The sequence below is a fragment of the Lutjanus erythropterus genome, chromosome 12 (genome assembly GCF_056507025.1).
Source record: "Lutjanus erythropterus isolate fLutEry1 chromosome 12, fLutEry1.hap2, whole genome shotgun sequence".
NCBI lineage: Eukaryota > Metazoa > Chordata > Actinopteri > Lutjaniformes > Lutjanidae > Lutjanus > Lutjanus erythropterus.
This window is the reverse complement of record NC_139328.1, coordinates 16611505-16628443: the sequence shown is the minus strand read 5'-3', so window position 1 is coordinate 16628443 and position 16939 is coordinate 16611505. Positions and strand designations below refer to the sequence as shown.

The 16939-nt window shown below is 39.9% G+C and overlaps 1 protein-coding gene across 1 annotated transcript in view; it reads right to left on the bottom strand.

The window, feature by feature from the left end:
- The window catches only part of tep1 (telomerase-associated protein 1), a 33289-nt gene that overhangs the window by 1167 nt on the left and 15183 nt on the right, over positions 1-16939 (bottom strand). Inside the window, exons 21-54 of the mRNA XM_084732000.1 lie at positions 16649-16762; positions 16251-16368; positions 15079-15267; positions 14398-14564; positions 13315-13456; positions 12792-12971; positions 12552-12644; positions 11668-11803; positions 11354-11513; positions 11042-11175; positions 10854-10942; positions 9986-10100; positions 9796-9822; positions 9495-9705; positions 9232-9352; positions 8490-8614; positions 8306-8405; positions 8063-8218; positions 7405-7617; positions 7169-7225; positions 6862-6997; positions 5966-6214; positions 5672-5823; positions 5352-5459; positions 5137-5241; positions 4740-4869; positions 4513-4598; positions 3940-4066; positions 3473-3603; positions 3258-3379; positions 1973-2116; positions 1329-1428; positions 332-443; positions 133-215 (exon numbers count right to left, since the gene is read on the bottom strand). Coding sequence (XP_084588126.1) covers positions 133-215; positions 332-443; positions 1329-1428; positions 1973-2116; positions 3258-3379; positions 3473-3603; positions 3940-4066; positions 4513-4598; positions 4740-4869; positions 5137-5241; positions 5352-5459; positions 5672-5823; positions 5966-6214; positions 6862-6997; positions 7169-7225; positions 7405-7617; positions 8063-8218; positions 8306-8405; positions 8490-8614; positions 9232-9352; positions 9495-9705; positions 9796-9822; positions 9986-10100; positions 10854-10942; positions 11042-11175; positions 11354-11513; positions 11668-11803; positions 12552-12644; positions 12792-12971; positions 13315-13456; positions 14398-14564; positions 15079-15267; positions 16251-16368; positions 16649-16762 — 4432 coding nt within the window. The remainder of the gene's footprint in view (positions 1-132; positions 216-331; positions 444-1328; positions 1429-1972; positions 2117-3257; positions 3380-3472; positions 3604-3939; positions 4067-4512; positions 4599-4739; positions 4870-5136; positions 5242-5351; positions 5460-5671; positions 5824-5965; positions 6215-6861; positions 6998-7168; positions 7226-7404; positions 7618-8062; positions 8219-8305; positions 8406-8489; positions 8615-9231; positions 9353-9494; positions 9706-9795; positions 9823-9985; positions 10101-10853; positions 10943-11041; positions 11176-11353; positions 11514-11667; positions 11804-12551; positions 12645-12791; positions 12972-13314; positions 13457-14397; positions 14565-15078; positions 15268-16250; positions 16369-16648; positions 16763-16939) is intronic.

Sequence of the window (16939 nt, the reverse complement as noted above, 5' to 3'; positions counted from 1 at the left end):
AAATGTGGAAGATTTCAATAACTGTAACTGATGCCTTCTCAGTTTTTCTGAGGTTTCTTTTTGCTAAAAGCCACAACATAAAAAATGAACAGCAATCTGTCATGTTCTGTTCCAGAGTCTCTCAGCTCTTACAGGTTTTCTGCTTCTCCATGTGGAAGGGTTTGGAGGCTGTCTGAACCACATGTTGCCCTTCACGTCTCCACACACAACAAAATCTGAAAGAACATAAAACACATCAGATAATCACACAATAAACTAAACAAATAACTGGTAACTGGTAAGTAAGAGTAGTGACTCTCACACGTGCAGTTTAAACACTTATGTACGTTACCTCTCTTCATAGTTATAGCTGATATCGTGCTCCCCTTCTTCTCCTCTTCGTCAGTCTCTACTTTCATTGAACTGAAAGCCTCATAGATTATACTGTTGGGGCCCATGGCAAACTGAGGAAAGAGAGGACAGAGGCATTGACCAATAATTACAAAGAACAAAGTATTTTGTGCACTACACTTGAAGTTTGACTTCATTTGTAAAGTAGGGAAGCAGGACCTTCCTTGTGTAAGGGATTACTATTTGTCAGTCCAGCCGAGAGTCTAGTAAACTGTTGTAACTCCATTTATGTGGCTTGAAATATATACTCTATATATAATAGAAATAATCTATATCAGCACTCATGGAATGTCTCTCATCTAATCAAATTACTTGGTCAGAACTAACTATGATTTTACATTCAAAGAGAGATTAAGTTACTCAGTTGGCCAGCATATGATCTGGATTTCACGCCAGCATTCCAAGACTAGTAACAGGCAATGGTCTCAACTTAAAATTACAGCTCTATGTAACATTGTTAGAAACTAGAGGCTGGATAGCTTTCAGAACCTATGCTTGATATAGAGTTAGACAGGGCAGATTTCTATAGATACTTACAGTTTTGTAGCTAGTTTTGGAAATAGATAAAAGGCCTTAATCCAAAAGAAACAAAAGTATTTCACAAAATATGTACGGACACCTGTAATTCATGGAGAAATAAGGGTATTATGAGCAGTTATATTATGACCTGTTATAACTGGGCAAACACTCAACAGAGTATGTAAAATAAATGTGAGAGAAGAAATGCAAATAGAAATAACAGAAGAGATGTGGACTGATGCAAAGAAAAAACAAAATCTCCTCCACAAACTTGTTATCCTTGAGAGACACTGGCTGAAAACCATCACTTCTTTCTCCATCATCACTAAACAGAAATCAAAACAAGCTGGACACCCCTCTGCCATATTGGAGGGAATGTGGGACAACAATGGTGAACTGTGCGTATGTCTGTAACTCACCAAGAAGCTGATGTTAACTTGTCCCTCTGATTCGCCCACCAGCCACATGCTTATCTCGTCCTGAGGGATCAACCCCAAAATTCGGACCGAGTTGCTCCAACTGCAATAAAGAGGGATTACTTCAGTATGTTTCAACCTTGACACTATTTTCCCATGTTTTGGGGTCTAACTGACAAATGAGAACAGCGTTTTTTAAAATTCGTCTGGTATTGACTGTGACTACTACAGCCATCAGTCATGAAACTGTGCTCGTTGAAGTACGTCCACTAAATGTGCTTCTTAATGCCATTTTATGTTAAGCGTCTGACATTATGGATGTAAAGAATCTGTACAGGGAGACACTTTTTGGAAAAGAAGATCTTTTTGTTTAACCAGAAACAGCTGTTTAATTGCTCTGGACAAACGCACCATTTACAGAAACAGTAATTACATAATTCTAAAACACACTTCATTCAAAGTCAACAGAAACGAAATAAACCAAAATGTCATGGCTCATCTTTCCATTGTTTCAACAATCACCAAATCAGGACATCAGAGAGGCAGCGGAAAGAAACACATCTGACACATCTAAGAGTTTATTGAGTAAAATTAAGACTAGTTTAATAAAACAGATGTGTCTAAATATATACAGAATATAGTCTTACTTGTTGACCATCTGGTGCCAGCTGTACTCCTGATTGCTTGGCACGGCAAATATTGCTCCATTGGGTCCCACTGCGATCAGGAGTGAGCAGTAGTTGAGACGGACCACTCGTTCTGTCACTTTGTAGGTGGTTACCTTCACCAGGCTTGAAACAACAGTAATACAGAACAGGGCAGGACTGGTTAACATGTACAATCAAACTCATCATGCACTTCAGGGAGTGTACCTTAAACTCTATTATATTTCATAGTAAAATATTACACTTTTTACTGTACTTATTTGACAGGTGTAGTTACTCGTTATCGTGCAACTTACGATCCTATGAAAGACAATTTATTGTTATACAGTAAATTAAGCCATCTGACAGTATATAACATTCATTCATTCATTCATTGTCTGTAACCGCTTATCTTTGAAGGGTCGTGGGGGGCTGGAGCCTATCCCAGCTGACACTGGGCGAGAGGCGGGGTTCATCCTGGACAAGTCGCCAGTTCATCGCAGGGCTGACACAGAGACAGACAACCACTCACATTCACATTCACACCTACGGGCAATTTAGAGTCACCAATTAACCTATTATGCTGCATGTCATTGGACTGTGGGAGGAAACCGGAGTACACAGAGAGAAGGCATGCAGACACGGGGGAGAACATTCAAACTCCGCACAGAAAGGCCCTGTCCCAACCACAAGCTCCCCAACACCCCCAGCTGGCTGGGGGATTCAAACCCAGGACCTTCTTGCTGTAAAGTGCTACTTTTATTTTATTTTGTTAAACAAAAACAGCAGAAGCACTGTAAGTTAAAAGGAATAAATAAATTTTATATGAACAATGCTGCACAGGTCAGATTTATTATTTATTTGTTTTTTCAAGTTGTCTTTTTTCTTTGTTTTTTAATATCACAATAAATATTGTGAATTTATTATTAAATTAATCAACTATTTTGATAAATATAATATTCCAGAATCTTAAATGTCAATATTTTCTGGTTTCGTTACTCCTTTATGTCAGTAAATTGAATATCTTGAACAAGATATCTGAGGACATCATGACCCCCCGCCATTTACTGACATTAAATAAGCTACAGATTAATCGACAGTGAAAATAATCATTAGTTTAGTCCTACTGGACTTATTGTGCTATTATTTGATATTGTTACATCCCTGGTAAATGAGAACTTGTTCATGACTCCTGACTAAAATAAGTTTTAAAAATAATATAACAAAAATGGTGGACAGGGTAAATCCTTCTTGGAGATTTCTACTGTGACCTTTTGCTGTTGTTTACCTCGCGGTGCTGCGTTGTTGATTCCACACCAGTTTCCACACGTCAACAGCAGGTTTAATGTAGCCGACAGCAAACTGGTTATCAGGCATGGAGCAGATCGCTGTGATGGTGCCGTCTGAAGTCTGACACACGCAAACACACACACGATATAATTACATAAACAAAACATGCACGTGTTCAGTATACATTGCTTTCTTTGTGCGTGTCCTCTTCACCTGCTTGTGGCCAACCACAGCGTTGTGCTGCCACAATTCCAGGAAACCGGATTCATAACCAGCAAGAAGCAGATCGTCACTTGGAGCGAAGCACAGAGCTGTGACTGAGCCTTTCTGTGTGGGAGGAGCCTCTGAAAAGACAGAACACACACGTGAGGTGGGATACAACATACATCAACCAGGTAATGTCTCTGTCACTGAGCAGCATCAGGTGACGACTGTGATGAATGAAAGAAGATGGTGGTTTCAAACAAGGCTACAGGTCACACCTATATTAGTTTACTGCTTATATTTGAGACTTTTTTGACAAGAATGGATAATTGTTATTTGGTGAAAAATAAATGATATATCAACTACTTTTTGGGAGTAGCTAACTAAAATGTAGCAATGGAGCAATGAATTTCATAAATGTACTGTGGACCATTTTTCTTAATCGTATTATATGAAGGTAGAATATCAAGTATTACGTGTTGTCCATGTCCAGCATCGCAATGAGCAGTCTTCAGAAACAGTGAGGAATTCTGGGAGCCTTTCTTTGAGAACAACTGCGCTTATCGCACCGTTGTGACCCTGGAAGGAGCTGAAGTGTTCCACCTGTGTGTTAAGATACAGAATGTGAGAGAGGACACAAAAAAATAAAAAAAGAAGTGCCCATATGCAACATTTCTTTAAAAAAATCCCTTTCAATCATCATTTATGACCCACTAGTACTGCGTGGTAGTGGCTGTATCTGCAGAGGCCCTGCCCTCCACATGTATGTCCTTTTTTTTCTGATTATTTTACCAACCCATAACATTGCTATTTGATGTCCTGGAAATAAAACTCATCAACTATCGTTCTGGTGCCTGAACAGCCTGGACAAATCCTACTGATTTTCCCTTGAAGTCATTTGTGCTCTGCATCCAGATAAGAAGTAAGGATGAGACCAAATCAAAGAAAATATGTGACTAAAACTAAAAAACAACGTCAACTAATATGATGGAAATATTTTACTAAATTGGGGAAAAAAGCATATTCTCATTGTATTTTGACTGACAGACCTGTAGTGGTTTCCAGAGCTGCACTGTGCCATCATCAGATGCAGTGAGAACAGCCATTTCTTCTGGGTTGACTTCTTTGTTCTTGTCTTAAAAACAGTTTTAAAAAAGGACCAATTAGAGTCACACTCAGGCTTGATCACTCTTTATATTGTACAATATGAAATAATGAGGTCGAGACAAATACAAAGACTGGAAGTTTATGTGCACTGATTTTCCAGACAGTTTACCTGTAGTTGGTAGGAGAGCACAGTGGTGGATACGCTGCTTGTGTGCTGCAATGTGGCAGATTTCTGTGTTTGTTTCCCAGGTCCAAACATGTAGCGCTCCCTCTGAACAGCCAGCGATCACATACTGTCCCTGCACACAGAAACACCAAACACCAAATCAACACAGAAGTCCCTTAATGAAGCAGATTGTTTTGCAACCTAGATTCCAAAATAGTTGGAACAATCAACTGAATATAGATTATAAGGATTTTCTTTTTACACAGCATCCAACTTTTATTGAAATTAGAGTTCATTTACTACAACTACATATCAATTAAATGCATAAAGATTTTTCAGGATATTAGAAAAAAACACATAGTTCTCTGGTATATAAACTACAGATGTATAACTTGCTCACCACACAGCAGACAGACGTAAGAGGATTCTTCCAGGAGATTTCTTTGAGACGCTGGCCCGCCTGCAGATCCCACAAACAAAGCCTCCCATCATTTGAAGAGCTAATCTGAAACAGAAAATGGAGGCTGATGAAGACAGATTTATGGAAACACAATATTCCTGTGTATCTCCGGTTTGTTACATTTCTTTATGACAGAAACTGTAATGAAGATTTACCACACAGTCTGGAGTCCAAACACAGCCGGTGATCCAGTCTTTGTGACAGTGATGGAGCGGCTTCGAGAGAACGGCAGGAGACACACTCACGTCCCACACCATCAGTGCCTGAAACAACATATCTGTCAGTACTGCATTATACCGACCAATCCTACGCTCATTTACATCAGAGACAGTAGAAAGACTGCACAGTTCAGTATACAGTTTACACTTCAACAGCACCACAGACTACATCGTTCAAATTGATCATCATGTTGACTCAAAACTGTTTCAACAAAAACTGAACATTAAAACCAACCATTTGCTGATTTTTGCTGTACCTGATCTTTTCCACCAGACAGCAGCTGGTCCCCGTCAGGACTGAAAGCCATACAGGTGACTCCTCCAGTGTGGCCCTTCAGAAGTGCATGAGGATCAATCGCGGGGTCGAGGGCCAGATCGCTCAGCAGCCACAGAAAAATGGTGCAGTCCTCTAAATCAACAGAAAACACAGAAGGGTAAAAAATAAAACAGTTATTAGCAGAAAGTGTGTCACTGTAAGAAGAGGAGAAGGGGCAGCTGAGAAATGTTGCTTTGGACGGTCATGTTTTTGTTTTAGCATCAGTAACGCTCACCTGAAGCTGTGGCCAGGTATGTGGAGTTTTGTGCTATTGCCAGGACGACACCCATTTGGCCAGCAAACATTCCCCACTGTTTCAGTCCACCCCTCATTCCCTCCTCTCCTTCTTTTTTCTTCCAGACCCTCAGACGTTTGTCACTTCCCGCAGACACCAACACATCCGGTTCGGTCTGCTCTGCACTCAGAACGACCCACAGCATGGACTGTACAGACACATCAAGGTGGGCGTCCCAGATCTCCTCAGCTACGGTTAAAATAAAGACAGTTATGGTCTGTTTGTTTAATACATCTGTTTTGTGATTTTTTTTAAAAAGCATATTATCCTGATTTTGTGCAATATTCACACAGGGAGATGATTTACATCTTTGTTATTTAACATAAGCTTCATCAGTCTTTCATGTTGTTTGTTGCTACTGTTTCAGTTTTACATCCGTAAACGCACTGAACATAATTTCTGCCATTACAGGTCTACAGGTATCTCTCTCTCACTCATTTCTCTGGGTTTGAAAATTTTAGATAACATTAGTATACAACTAAACACAAAATATAACATACAGCTGGTCTAATTAATTTTAGACATTTTAATAAAGGATTTTCAGATTCCATACTCAATATTAGGGCTGCAAGATATGGTAAAAAAACATATTGCTATTATTATTTTGACATTATTTTTGCAGCTAAAAGTTCTGTGTGTGAAAAAGCATGTCATGTTGTGGGCTATGTATTTCTTCCTTCATGGGAGTATAATATTTCTGTGATTATTTGAGAATGACGTTTTTTTAGACTGCTCGGTTTAGCAGGGATGTGTTAAAGTTATATATATATTTGTCTTACATCCTTCTTATTCTTTGGTAAAAACTTGTAAAACCCATTTCTTGCACATAAACACACCTGGATTAACACTGAAGAGTTTGATGCCCTCAGCGTTGTATCCCACAGCAACATAGTCTCCATTAACAGCCACACACAGAGCAGCAGGCTCAGAGGTCACAGTCTTACGCTTCTTCAGAGGAGGAGAGAGCTTGCCCTAAAAGATTGATTTGGAGAGAAAACGACGCAATTCCATCTTTTGTAACCAAATGGCGACTACTATTTTTCAATCATACTCTGTTCATTAACACTAATTCATTAACACTAATGCATGAAAGATGGCTGAAAAGCATGAAGATGAGCTATGCAACATGCAGTTAACACTTACTTCATTACGTATTAATGCAGAGACTGAACGTCCAAGTCCCCCTGACCAGAGCTGGAGCTGTTTTACAGAAGAGCAAAAAGACACAGAGAAAAAAGAGGTTGTCCATTTCAGAATAAGGGACAATGTGCTCTTGAGAGGATAGTTCACTCCAAAGTGAAATAGCAATAAAGTCAGTATAATTCAGCCACTCTGGCCTGCAGAGTTAGGTTCAACGTGCACAGGCCATGATGCCTCACCATATGATCAGAGCCGGCGCTCAGCAGCATCCTCCCTTCATCCAGGAAGGCGAGGGCCTCTGTGGCTCCAGAGTGAGCATGGAAGCAACCCACACAGGTGGAGGTGGGCACCGACCACACCCTGACCTCTCCAGACACAGAGCCAGAGCAGAGCATGGAGGAGGAAGAAGAGAAGGAGAGACTTCGCACAGAGCGCTGGTGACCAGACAGAGACTGAGGGAACAAAGAAATGATGGCTGTTTTTTTTTTTCAACATTATGTTTATTGGTTTTATAACATACAACCCTCTGGCTAAATAACTTAGCAATGTACAAAAATGGATTCAAGACTGTTTAGAGTATAGAAGAAGTATTATGTTATGGATGCTTTCTTTAGAAATGTTAGAGCCACCCCAAATCTCTGGAAAATTGTCAAAACACATCCACAAAGAGTGCTTGTTTTGCTACTGACAGGCTCAGATTGATTTTCTAAGTGTCTGACAACATAATAGAAAGCATCACTACAGAGACAGGCCTTTTTTTTTTTTAAAAGATCAGATCATTTTTGTTTTAAAAGAAACTGCTATGTCGCTCCGTTCAAAGCCACCAGACTCAGTTGACAAAAACAGTAATTTTCCTCTCTTTTACCATTCTTTTGGCCTCTCTTCATGATAACTCACCGCCAGAGTTTTATTCTGGAGCCAGTTCCACAGGATCACATTCCCATTCCAGCAACCAGCAGCCAGCAGGTGATCATCAGGGTCAAAGGTCACACAGTTTAAAGGGCTGGAGCTGGACAGGGCTCCCACCTCATGACCTTTAGTAGAGGACCACACCTGACAGCAGAAAAACATTCAGTCAGCATAATTAATGAACCAGTGTGTAAGATTTAATGGCATCTAGCAATTGCAGATGAGACTCACTTTTAGCATGGTGTCCAGAGACACAGTGGCAAGGTGCTTCTTGTCTGCAGTGGTATCACTTGCCGTTATCGCATTAGTGTGAGCGTCAATAAGCGCAGCCCTGCAAGGAACATGAGTCAGTTAATTCAAACATCATTAGCCTGTGTTTTATCTGAAGAATCTGAAGATTCAACTGCCTACTCACCTGCAGCCATTCTCAATGTCCCAGAGCTCTATTCGTCCATCAAACGAGGTGGTCGCAAGACGTCCATCCTTAAGAAAGATGCAGCTCGAGATGCCGTCACAGCTGCTCACCAATGACTTCACTTCCTGTTCACAGCCATTAGAGAGTTAATATTAGACTTTTTTTCAGTATATGTGACAACTGAGCATCTCCTTTTTGTGGTCACGCCTCCTTTATTATGAAAGGCTGTTTCTGGTTTGTTGCAGATGCTTTCTCTCATGAAATTATTTATTCTCTTTGCTGATTGGAGTTTGAATCTCACCTGTTTATAAACTGCCATTTCTGTATTACACTGATTATGGCTCAGAGCTGAAATGTGATTGTTTTTTGCCCACAGTAAACAAGAAAACTAAGAGAAGTATTTATCTGTGAATACTGGTATTTTGTTTACTTTTGTTTGCCTCTACACTGTTTGTTACGTGTGCAACGGCAGCATAAAGGCAGAAATAAGGTCAGAATAGAGGAAAAATGACTGAGCTGCTGCATTTACACATGGTTACTATAAGACATGTAGAGGAAATGTCTTGCAGATTTTCTGTGCACCCTGACTTCTTGTGTACGTGTAAATGTACTGATGTGAACTGAAAACGAGTGTGGTAATGTGTGAGGTTCACAATTGTTCGGAAACCAGGAATACAAACCACCCAGTCAATCTGGAAGACCACAAAATGCCTGACAAGATGAGGGAAGAACCTGTTCATACCTGTCCAGTCAGTGTGTTGATGATATGCAGCGTTCCCTGACCAGTGCCGACCACCATCAGCTCTCCATCTGAGCTCATGACCAGACAGGTCGGTTCAGAGGAGAAAGTCGACACCAGCTGACTGCAATGGAAAATACAAGACCATCGACACATTCATCAATATTCACTCAAAAACATAAAAGGCTAAAAAGATGAAAAACGAGATGAACTGAAGATATTTGCATCTGAATTAAAGGGATACATACAACAGCAGAACTGCTTACCATCTCTCCTGAAGGACCTGATGGTCATTGTTTAGCCACTCAACGAACTGGACCCCTCCTTTTTTTGCCAGGTTTTGTGCCCAGATGTGAGCAGAGGTGTCAGGAGGCTCATTGAGGGCTTGCTGAATGCAAAGAGCTGGCCAGGAGGAGAGCAGAGGGGCATGACGCCGCAGGAAACTCCGGCAGTCGTCTAGACAATCATGGAAACCAACTGAGAGCACAAAGAGAAACTTGTAAGAAGAAGGAGTAGAACACACTTGGCAGGAATTCATTTGTGACTTATGTATTTTTAAGAACTTACCTGACGGTGCAGACTTTTGCTTGTCATCTACAGGAGAGGGAAAAGGTCACAGGATACCAACATTAGCCGTCAAAGTCAGGTTCATCCAGGTGAGCACAAGAAAACATTAAGTACTGAAGGGAGAATCATATAAAAATGAGCCAAACAATCACAAGGTGTGGCCACACTCATCACTGTCATGCATGCTCACCATACAAGATGTAGGTCTCCAGGAGGTGGTGCAGGAGGCCATGGCGTACATTAGCATACAGGAAGAAGTAGCTGGAGAGCAGGGAATGAAGAGCCTCCAATTGGCCACTTTGAACCTGAATGAGGCCAAGTAAAGGCAGGCAGGTGTTAGTTGGAAATATCATGTGTAACTGTGGCGATCTGGAGGATCTCACATCTCAAAAAGTCTTAATTGAGCATTCTGTTTGGCATTAAGTATGATTCAAACATGATCAAAAGAAAAAGATTTAATTTGATTTCATCGCAAGGTTTAAATAATTTCCAACAATTATATATCTAATGAGAAAGTAAGAGATGATAGGCAAGGTGTAATTAAAACTTCAATTGAGTCATACATGATGAAGGTCAGCAAGCTGAAACTTTTGACTGCATAAAGTTAGTACATGTGACTAGAGCTGAGCGTTAGTACTCATTACTTTTAAGGTATTGTTCATGGGCTAATGGCAGCCCTCAGAGCCATTTGTGCAGCCCCCATATGTGACCCAAAACACATGCATTATTTATATATTGTTTCTTTTCAATACTTTAACTTTCAATAGTCTACATTTAATAAACTACATGGGTACCGCGTCAAACTGTGACTCCCTAACAAGGTTAGGTTAGAATGACATGACAGGATGACTGAGCTACTGCTTCCATTGCAACAACTGTCACTGCATGTCTGCTGCAGGAATTATGTTCTGTTATCACTGCTCGCGCTGCTTGTTCAAGTTACTGATTTCAGTTGACAGCTTGGCAGTTTAATGTGGAAGTGAGACAGATAAAGTCATTTGCCTTATCTGCTGATCGCTTTTCAGTGTGTGTGTGTGTGCTGATGAGAGACGACTAACCAGGCTGGAGGGCAGGTGCATGACACTGTTAGGCTCACAGTGAAGGAAGGTATCTGTGCCCTGCTGGTCAGCTAGTGCCCACAGGTGAGCTGTATAAAGAGACAGGAGAAAGTGATTGAAGACTAATTCAAATATACTGTGACCTTTACTTATTTACACTGTATTAAAACAGATTGTGTGTACTTTACCTGCCAGTACGAGATGAGCTTTGGTTCTGTCACTGTCTGTCTGGAGGAGAAAGTCATCAAAGGCCCTCCTCACCTCCGGATTGGGTAAAGTCAGCAGGTCGTCAGTGTTGTGGCAATGAGACAGACCAGTCAGGCTGAAAATAAGCATCCAGATAGGTTTAATAATTCTTCCTCCTTTAGAAATGTGGTCTGCAGTTTCACTTTTTATCTAAACAGGCTGTTTTCTACATAATGAGGAGGACTTTGTTACTGATGCTGGGATTTTTCCCAGCATCCCTACTTCTTGGATTTGCATCCCTTTGGGACTCATACCTTTTCAAACTCTGTACTATACGAGTGAAAGTTGCCATGGGAATGCGTCCTTTGGGCTTCCTGGACAGATGCAGCACTTCCTGCCATGTGACCTGTCCGTCCCGTGAGGACAGATCATTACACGTGCTCAGTACAGAGTACAAGTCTCCCTCCCTCAGGCCTGTCGATCAAGACACCAAAATGTTGAGGCAAAAACAAAGACAGCTGGTTATAACATCCCTTTCAATATTTTATCACTCTATGTATTGCTCTTCCTGTCAATTTACCCAATGTAACACTCCATAAAGTTTAAGATGTACATGAAAATGACTTACCGGTGGCACTGACAGCAAGTACTGCCAGAGCCCAGCGGAGCCCCAGCACGTCTCTGTACTGCGAGCAGAGTCGGTCCAGGCTGTAGTGCACCAACTGACTCAGAGACTGAGGCAAACCCTGGAGGTTCTCCTTCAACTAAAACATACAAAAAGTTTATTGTAATCATTGTTTTTAATCAACAAATTGATAATCATGTGAATGCATCAAGTTAAACTGGTATAGGGGTGGTCTAATATTGCAGTGAAATGGTCGAGATGAGCAACACTTAACTACATCATCGGGTCAAAAGATGTCCAGGACTTTGGTTTATCATTAAATGGCTGCAAAAGTAATTGCAGCATCAGCTGTACTTTATGTACACTGCTAATTAGCAAATGTTAGCATGCTAATGCATATTTAGCTCAACATTATCACTATGATACACTCTCACAGAGCTGCTAGCACGGCAAGTCTTGTTTTAAAGGGAAAGTTCACCCCCAAATCAAAAATATGTTTTCCTCTTACCTATAGTGCTATTTATCCATTTAGTTCAGTAGAAATAAAATAGTTCCTACGTGAAACTACTCTCAACAAAGTCTGGAAAGAGACATGGATGTTGAGTTTCTAAAATGTTTTTGGGGAGAGTTTGAGCACCACAAGCTGAGTGCCGTCTAATTCTGTCAAAACAAAACAATCTACATGTATAAAAAGCACTACGGGTAAGATTTTTTGATATGGGGGTGAACAGTCCCTTTAATATTGTCATTATTTATGTTTACTGGTGTTTGCATATTGTGAGAAAGTTTTATGTAACATCCACCCAGTACACAGTATTATCACAGCCAACGCTGCAAAGAAAACCAGTGTGATGATTGTGGAAGTGTCAAAAAAAGTGACATGAAACCTTGTCAAAGGTGGCAAAGTTCCTCAGGTCTTCACAGGCCAGGTGTAGGTAGAGAGGACTCACTGCTCCCCTCTTCATTATCAGTGTCTGGAGCTGGACAAGCAGACACAGCACAGTTAGAGGACAAAAAAAACTGATAAATTAACGAAACATTAAAAACTGTCGGACAGCTGTTATCCATATCAATGGCAGCATCACGCTTAGATGCAGAATTTAGTATGAAAAACATAGAAGAAGAACCTGGTTGTTGAATGCAGATTCACTGAGCTTCTTCCCGAATGTGTCCAGCCCTCTCTGAACTATGTCCTTCCGGTCTTGCATGGTTAGTTGTCCCACAGTAAACAGGACAGCGCCATTTTTCTTGGCCAGTGTTTGTAACAGTGCTGCTTTGGATGTGATGCTCACCACTAAACAAATTCCCTGACAAGAAAAAGAATACCTCAGTCTTACTGATGCAGAGAAATGCTTAAAAAATTCAACCATAAACAAAGCAACCAGTGTATATTAATGTAGAGGAGCAGCTCCGGACATTGCTAACAATAATGACATAAATATAATATGTATAATTTTAATATCATTTTGTGCCTTGCATCCAAACCATGCAAGTTTATGAAGATCAACATTTTGGCAGAAACATCAGTCTTACTAAATTACAATAAATGCACCTTCAGTTTTTGAATTCTGTCTTTTTTTTTAATGTCTTCTAGGACCTCACTAGAACAGGTGTGTGTTTCCCTTCAGTCTTCCTATCCATGTAACTGACCTGTGGAAGCTGCTGTGGTATCCAATCAGAGCAGAGCTGGCCTTTGGCGTCACGGACATGATCTACCCCGTCGACCAGCACTGTCAGAGGTTTTTTGTCCTTCATGTTGCACAAACTGGAGTGAAATTCTGACACCAAATCTCTGTGATCACAAATAATTAAGAGAAAAGGCAACAGCTGTTAGTGTATAGACTATACGACGTACTTGTAGATCTTAAAGAGATAGTTCAGATTTTCTGAAGTAGGGCTGTACGAGATACTTATTCATGGTCATTATATTACCCACAGAAGATGGCGGTTACTAGGGGAGGGAATCTCTTGACCCCCTAACAATTCAATTTCGATTCAGAGGTCTACAATGTGATCATAAAATAATTATCATTGTAATGCGTCAAAATTTTGGATTTCTATGCATGATTTATTTTCTCACTGTGTGCTTTATTTTTACTCTACTTTTAAAGCATAACATCTTTGTAATGATCAATAATTAGTTTAGGTAGAACACAACTTGAATACAGCGTGGCTCTTGTCCAGGTCCTTTTTCCCTTCAGCTCAATAGAAGCCAAAATGCTTCCATATGTTAGCTTTTTAACAAGGTTTCTACACGTTTTCAAGATCAAATTCAAGCATTTTTCAAGAATTTTCAAAGTGCATTTTCAAGCTTTCTAAGCACCTTACAGTTGTGTTAGCTGTCTTCGCCAAAACACAAGAAGAAACTGAGCTTAGCAGATAAACATGACACGAATGTACACATCTGTTATGTTTCATCATCCAGTTGTTTCAGCTGTGAGGAACATACAACCTGTTAGTTTCCCATCAGAAAAGGCAGACTGACAGCAAGGTAAAGTCATGAAAATATTCTAAATATAGCATGTGCTTTTTATTTTTAGGTAAAATATGTTTTGCTGCTGACCCTGTCCACAGCAGTACATTGCTTGGCTTCCTACACTGGTACTCCTGCTAGTTCTGCTAGCCGTCATCTACTGTAGGTAACACACTGGCTATGGATGAGTACCTCATACAACCTCAAAAAACATGAACCATTCCTTTAACTACTTTAAGGACAATTCAAAAGCTAGGTACTTGTAAGAGTGGGGAAGAGGGGATTCCTCCTCTGTATCCTTCAATTTCCTCAATCGCTGAATGAGGCACTGGAGCAGGTTTTCCACAGAACGTGCTGATTGGCTGGCAGCAGTAGAGTAGGAGATGGCATCAGTGCGGTGAGTATAGACGAGGTCTGCTAGAGCGGCCTGAGTGGAGAGGGAGGAACAGGGGTAGTAATGTTTCCAATGTAGAGGACTAACATTCAGTTACCAGTTTATTAGGTACAATAAGCTAAAACTGATGCAATCTCATACAACAGTCCTTAAAAAAAATCTTTCAGGCAAGTTTAGACTGAGTTGCACGAACAAGGATTAATTTAATCTAAGGTTCAGATGAAGTTTCAAATTGAAAATTTAAAAAAGTTGCTCTGTATTCCTTAAAAAAAAAAGATTCTTTGCTACCTAAACACTTGGTTAGCCTAGATGGCCTACTCACCAGAACATTATTTTACTCAAACCATCTCAAAAAGGAAGCTTTTTTAATAGTTAAATCTCCTAAAATGTAAGTTTAAATTTCATACTGGATCACATTTTACATTGGAGTTTGGTGCAACATAGTTACACCATGATTTAATTGGATTTAAAAAATAATCCTTGTTGGCACAGCACGGCCTTAATAATAATTATTAAATATATATTTTTTAATTATCATTAAATTTACCATGAAGACAGTTTTGCCCTCTCCAGGTCCTCCCTCCACCACTATCATCCCTCCTTTTGGCTGGACCCTCTCCACCATCTCGACAGCCTTGATCATCAGCTTCTGTCTGCCGGAGAACTGCCTCAGCAGCGCCTCGTGGTGCACCTCCTGCTCAGTCACAGCGGACACAGCCCCCGCCTCGTCATGCTCCTGCAACACGGAAAATAATCAGGTGTTATTTCTGATCTACTGTCTGTTTGCTGTGTTGACAAATGTTGTCACTGTAGTGGTTTCACACAGCGATGGAAAGTAAACAGATTTAGCCGAACGCAAATTTTAAAAGGACCAGCGTGTGATTTAGTGAAAAATGCAAATCCCCTATCTAGAAACATGGCATACACCCATTAAAACATACTTATGAATATTATATTCAGTTTCTGCCATAGTCTGAAAATAAATCCCTCTAAATCTTACATATTGGACCTTTGAATAAAGAAAAGGACACTTTCTTGCATATTTTGGTTATTGCACAGAGGTGCAGGACAAAACAAACATGACTAAAGACTAAAGACTAAAGACTAAACATTTGTATGCATTACAGAAAAGCGATTTTATAGATTTCAAAACATTATTATTCCTGTTTAAAGCCTGAAATAGACCAGAAAATTGATAGAAATTGTTTATATTAAGATTAAATGACAAAGAAATTTAATTTGAAATGTCTGGATGCACATACCAAATTAAAGCAGATGTGTATTTCAGTATATGACATCCTGATCAAATATTATATATTACATATTAATATATTATATTATTCAATGTAAGAAAATGTATAGAGAAAAAATTTCCATCATGGAATTGGTATAAGTGGGTTACAGAATATTATTTGATTTTGTAAAACTGGTTTCAGCGTGTACACACTGAAATGAGCCAGCTCTAGTCAAGATAATATAAGATGAAGAAATGGAAGTAAAAATGGCCAGGAGCATTCATTTACTTCATAAGATTTATTACTAAGGCCCACTGTGAACTGGGTTGTAATGTTTGTCATTTTTAAAAAGTGGATCCCCAGAAAAAAGTTAATTGGACTAGTTTACAAAGGATGCAATAATATAGATTAAACTCAACAACATGTGAAGTACCACTGGCATATTTAGGAATAATTAATGGTGATCTAATAAAATAACACTAACTTCCACAAACTGCTTCACAACAGCCGTCCACAGGTCTTCCAGCACCGCCTTGCCAAAGTCATCCAGGTTTTTCAGATACGGTTTTCCCTCCACGACGCCTCCCCACTCACATGTGTAACTATGAAAAGAAACAAACAGAAGAGGCCTCAGCTAGTAGCTAGCAAGTTTTCTCAAAATATATTGTACTTCACCAGTAAATACTGGTGATCCAGTATTACGCTTCGTTCAACTGGAACTCCTAATTATGATCAAAGTCTCAGTTCACAATGTAGGTTACCAAATACCACTTTTAAAACTACTAAAATAAGCCTTAAATGAGCAGTACTCTCAAGGTGTAGTGAACTGTTGTTTTAATACCACAGCTACAGTGCAGTCGGGAGGTGACTGAGATGACTCACTTTTCAGTGACCTTGACTTGACTGTCATGGATCTGTCTCTTCAGAGAGGCCATTTTAGACTCGGCCTCCTTTGATTCAGGAGCAAAATCAGATCTCCAAGCCACGGGAATCGATCTGAGCAACAACAGCGGAAACTTAAATTAAAACACAAAAGACTTAAATGGATTACAGAACTGAAACCAGTTTTATGGAATCACAAATATTTTACAAAAACATCCTATGAACATTTTAAAAATTAACTTGAGGAAAATGAAACTGGTAAAAGAAAATACTTGACGCAAATTGTGACGT